General features: G+C 39.9%; 1 protein-coding gene across 1 annotated transcript in view; it reads left to right on the top strand.

The window, feature by feature from the left end:
- Positions 1 to 1,360: 1,360 nt before the first annotated feature.
- Positions 1,361 to 4,796, top strand: part of FAM19A2 (family with sequence similarity 19 (chemokine (C-C motif)-like), member A2) — a 53,305-nt gene continuing 49,869 nt past the window's right edge. The window contains exon 1 of the mRNA XM_009708222.1: positions 1,361 to 1,466. Within this exon, the coding sequence (XP_009706524.1) occupies positions 1,361 to 1,466 (106 nt within the window). The remainder of the gene's footprint in view (positions 1,467 to 4,796) is intronic.

The raw sequence follows: 4,796 nt of genomic DNA, 5'->3' as shown, positions 1-4,796 counted from the left end.
GAGTTGTGGGGTGTGTGTGGGGTTGCCTTATCAGCATATGGTGTTCTGTTAGAAAGCAATTTGCTCAGAGGAAAGGAATTGCTTTGAAGGAATGGAAAGAGATTTGAGACTTTGAACAGGCTTCTGGTTAATTCTGTGTTACAGCAGTCTGCCTTTCACAGAGTTGTGGTTGCCCAAGATAGCGTTGCACATGAACAGAGCAAAAGAGATGGTTATAAATTCCTTTGGGCTTCTTACGAACATAATAGGAGACAAATGTGCAACCATACTGAAACAATGCAGTTTTTTCTGCTCAGAAAGGCAACCTAGTACCAGGCATTACAAAGCACCAATAATTTTGTTCAAGTGATCAAATTTGCAGCTTTTCTAGTATAAGTGATTTGGAAGAAGCATCATTGCCCTATTGACTTATGAGCAGAAACATGACCATCGTGCGGAGCTGTTCCCTAGCCAGCTCCCTAGAGCTCTTCTACAGAGAATGAAAAGTGAGAGAAGCTTTCATTATTATACCTCTTGCCACTCTCCGCACAACTGTAATCCTTAAGCACTAAAGCCTACGTTCCTGAACTTGTCTTTTTGGCAGGTGGAGGGGTATTTTGTCTTTGGAGGAGGTTACTGAGAAATAAGTCATGTGTTACCTTGTGCCTGAACCACCACGGTGGCTTGCTGTCGCAGTGAAAACATCACTGAGCAAGATGAGCGTAGCTGTGTGCAATTTCCCTTGGTGCAGTAAATCAAATCTTTTCATTACCCAAAGATAGATAGGAGAGAGACTAGTGAATCTGCCCTGCTCGAGCCTGTGTTTCCAAACCACTCATGTCTTCCTAACAGGATTTCTCTGTGGGAGGGTTGGTATGTGTGCTGGAGGGTCTATTCAAATCTGTTCTCTCTTTATGACTTGTGGGCAGAATCCAAAAAGAGTTGCAATCCCAAAAGCTAAAAACTCCACTACGTGGTCAGACAGGACCACTTTGGCCATGACTGGCCCCAAACACACTAGTGGCACTGCTCTGTTTATCAAATCCTGCAGCACAGCTGCACGGATTCATCCATTTTGCCAGCTTTGAAGTCTGCTGTGGTTATGAACACCGCTTGTGCCTTGAGAGAAACATGATGAATGGATGTGTTGAACTCTCCTGGCCCTGACCAGGGTGGAGGAATGCTGGCAGACCAGGGAGGGAGGTTATACTGATGCTTTATATGATGTACCTCATTCAGAGGTAAGCAGAATTTAAGACTTCAGGGTTGTCAGCCAGACACTTATAAAAACTTCTTGAATTCTCCTGAAATTAAGAAAAAAAATGTTTTTTTAAAAAAGTCCTAAGATGCATACTTATTTTTCTGTGTTTTTGTTTTCAGGATGAATAAGAGATACTTACAGAAAGCAACAAAAGGAAAACTGCTAATAATAATATTTGTTGTAACGCTGTGGGGAAAATTAGCATCTGGGGCAAATCATCATAAAGGTAAGAAATTCTGTTCTGTTCTTTTACAGTGTCATGTTTGTGGCTTCTGTTGATGAATTCAGAAGTGTTCAGTCTATGTGACCTTTTTTCCTTATGCATATTTCTGTCTCCCGGTGTTGGTCCACTAATCAGTAGTGAAGGAGGAGAATTTTCAATGGGTAGACTGTTATTAATTTCTTGAGTATTTAAGTATTTCAGTCCTATTTTCAGTATTCTCTGACTTTAGGCCACTTTGTAGTGCTGCTACGGTTGAAAAGATGGTAAAAGAAGATGGTAAAGTAAAAAAATCAAATAATGAAAACTGCTTGTCTCATAAAAATAGATATATCAGATAGCAAATCAGTGTGCTACAAATGAATTCCTGGAATGAACCTTAGAAAGAGACAATTTTGGTAACATGCATGCTGCTACCATGTGCAGTAATCTGTCAAGACTAACTTAATGGATAATGTGTGCTGAATGTGATTTTTTCATCACCAAAAACCAGATTTGCTTTGCAGTGCTGTCTGTCTTTCATGCTTCATTCCTGACACTGGACCAGGAACTTTAGTAGCATGGGACAAAGAGAGATTTGTTTCCTCTTGGTTGTTCCAATCCTTAAAATTTATACACAAAAGCAGAAAGTGTGATGGTTTATTTAAGCTTGTGAAAAGGTCTTTCGATGTTGCTGTAAACCCCTAATGCAAGGAACAAGCTCTCCAGATTCATGTACTGATGTCTTGTTATAGCCTAATATAACTCGAAACGTGATCTGCAGTATAATATGATTTTGAAGTCCATTTCTCATCTTCATATACTGTCTGTTAGCTTTTTATCAGCTTATTCAAGATCAGAATAAACTCTAGCTACTTGGGTAAAGTAAGGGCGGGACATGAACGTTACCGAGAGCTAAGGAGTTAAATACTGTGGAAGGATTCCAATAACACCAGTCAGTTGATCTCTCTGTGTTCATGTGTGTTTTGTAATGTTCCCTCTGATGATAGGATTGCACGAGCAGGTATTATATTTATATAGCTGCTAGATATTTTTCTGCTGTGTGAAGATATCTTTCTTCTAAATACCTCACTGATTAAGGACTTCAGGATGCAGAGGCACTTTCTGCAAAGTCTTTTGCAACTTGCAGTTTGGCTGCAAACAAAACAGATCCTGATGTGGTCCTGAAGGCCACCAAAGATGGGCATCATGCCAGACAGGAACCGTGCTGACACCCTTTGCTCAGCCTCTGTTCTCCCTCCAAACCGGAATATGGATTTGTGCTGTGGCTTGCCAGTTTAGTTGTCTGTTGGAAAAGAGCCAAGATATCCTAGCCTGGATTCAGAATTCTTTTGTCTTTGAATATCTTTCTTTAAAAATCGAAAAGCCCATCTCCAGACCATTTTGATTCCGTGCACAAGGGCTGGTCAAGCTGTGATTGCCTCAATTGAATTCAAACTTTGCCAAAGTATGCTTATTACTCTTTTTGAAAAATTGATGAGCAAAACCTGTCACCAAGTATTTCATGGAAACAAATTATAGTTCTAAGGACTATTTGAGGAATTAGTGCTTCATAATTGAGAATCAAATGACCTCCTACAAATTTTAGTGTTCCAGATATACTTATGCAAGGGAAACCCCAGTAGAGCTATACCATTAATTATCTGGACAGTACTTGGCATTTCAACCCCAGCCTTAGAGTGGAAATAACTTAGGAAATACTGAATTTGATGTTTTTAGATAAAAAAAATATGCACATGAGCCCCCATGCAAAATCAGGTTATTAGCTGTAGGGACTTCTTTACATTCCTGCAAGTTAACAAAAAATTTTTGTTCTTCTTTCTCTTTAATTTGTAATTTTTCACACCTTTGGCAAAATATATGAAGAAGTCTTGCAGGAAACTATAAGAAGAAGCAGCATGACTTGAGTGTTTAATTTGGAAAAGCAGCTATTGTATATGTTCAGATTCTTTTGAAAAGAAAAAAACATTCAGACAGATTTTGGCTTGTGGATTTAGTAGATCTGCAAATCAGCTGCACTCACTGTATATGGGAGATTATTTTAAAAAGCACAAATCAGAGTTACGCAGCTCAATGACTATTGATTTCCAAAGAAACTGGGAGTTTAACTTCCCATTGTGTCACAGAAAATCTTCCCCTTGCTCTGACAGCCGAAACGGCGCTAAGGTACATTCAAGGAGAACTTGACACTGTTCACCTTTGCATGGAGTTTCCAAATACTGAGAAATGTGCGAGTTTGTTCAGCGTTAATTATCCCTAGTATCATTAATCTTCATTTATAGAAGTCCTTATTAACACATTGACATGACAAACCCTAATGACTCTGAAGGAGCCCCTACAATTTCAAAAATCGATAATCTACATTTTAAAAAATCTTTACTTTCCTATTGACTTAGTCTTATTATACATCAGTTGCACCAACTCTTAAACCCGTCTCTTTTTCAGAAGGCTATTGTAAAAGAAAAAAAGAAAAAAGAAGGAAAGATCATCAGTGTGTGAAGAATTGTTTAATGAGCATTCTGCTCTCCAGACAGACTTCAGCAGGGATATAAACAGCTGACTCTGACAGGCCCTCTCTGGGCTTGTTGCGCTTATTTCAGGGATATGGCACAAATGAGAAATCCCAAGTCAGCAGCAAGAAAAACAGAGGCTGAGGCAGGGCATAGGGAATCAGGCTTTGAGTCCAGTTGAGCAACCACCAGGGTTGCAAACTGGGATTTCAGATTACAGCTTTTCAGTGTCAGGTGTGTGGGTGCCAAGTTCAACCTTCTTTCTCTTGAGAAGACTGCATTGAAGACATTTCTTTCCCCTTTATCTTGGCTGATCATTAAAGTTTCATCAGTCTAGACAGAAAGTCCAAGAGCTAAAAGAGAGAAACACTCACAGTGTTTAAAACAAAACACAAAGCTCACTTTTTTGCCACACACATGATTATGAGTTCCCCTGCGTAGTTCCTGGGTGTGCATGTACCTATGTTCCATTTATCCTGTCTTCTGGGAAGAAACAGGAACTCTGCTTTTTCATTTTGCTGGGGACCCTGACACTATGGCACTGTGCGCCTTACCCGAGCACACGCACGCGGTACCAGATCCATTTGTGCTGCAGTAGCTGTGTATGAGAAGACAAGTAAAGAGTGGCATATCAGTCTCCAAAAGGACGGTGTCAAGTTTATGAGTCTAAAAACTGATACACCTTGAGAGTGGCTGAAAGAAATCCATAAGGATATTTTATTTTAAGATGGATCCTGATCCTCCTACTCATTGCTAGCCCTTGGAAAGCAAATAAACCTGTGCAAACATATGGTGTCCACTGACAGATATGGCAGGGGGGGGAGGG

Source organism: Cariama cristata, unplaced genomic scaffold (assembly GCF_000690535.1).
Source record: "Cariama cristata isolate BGI_N322 unplaced genomic scaffold, ASM69053v1 scaffold1119, whole genome shotgun sequence".
Classification (NCBI taxonomy): Eukaryota; Metazoa; Chordata; class Aves; order Cariamiformes; family Cariamidae; genus Cariama; species Cariama cristata.
Note: the sequence above shows the minus strand (reverse complement) of the source record. Positions and strands in the feature narration are given on the sequence as shown.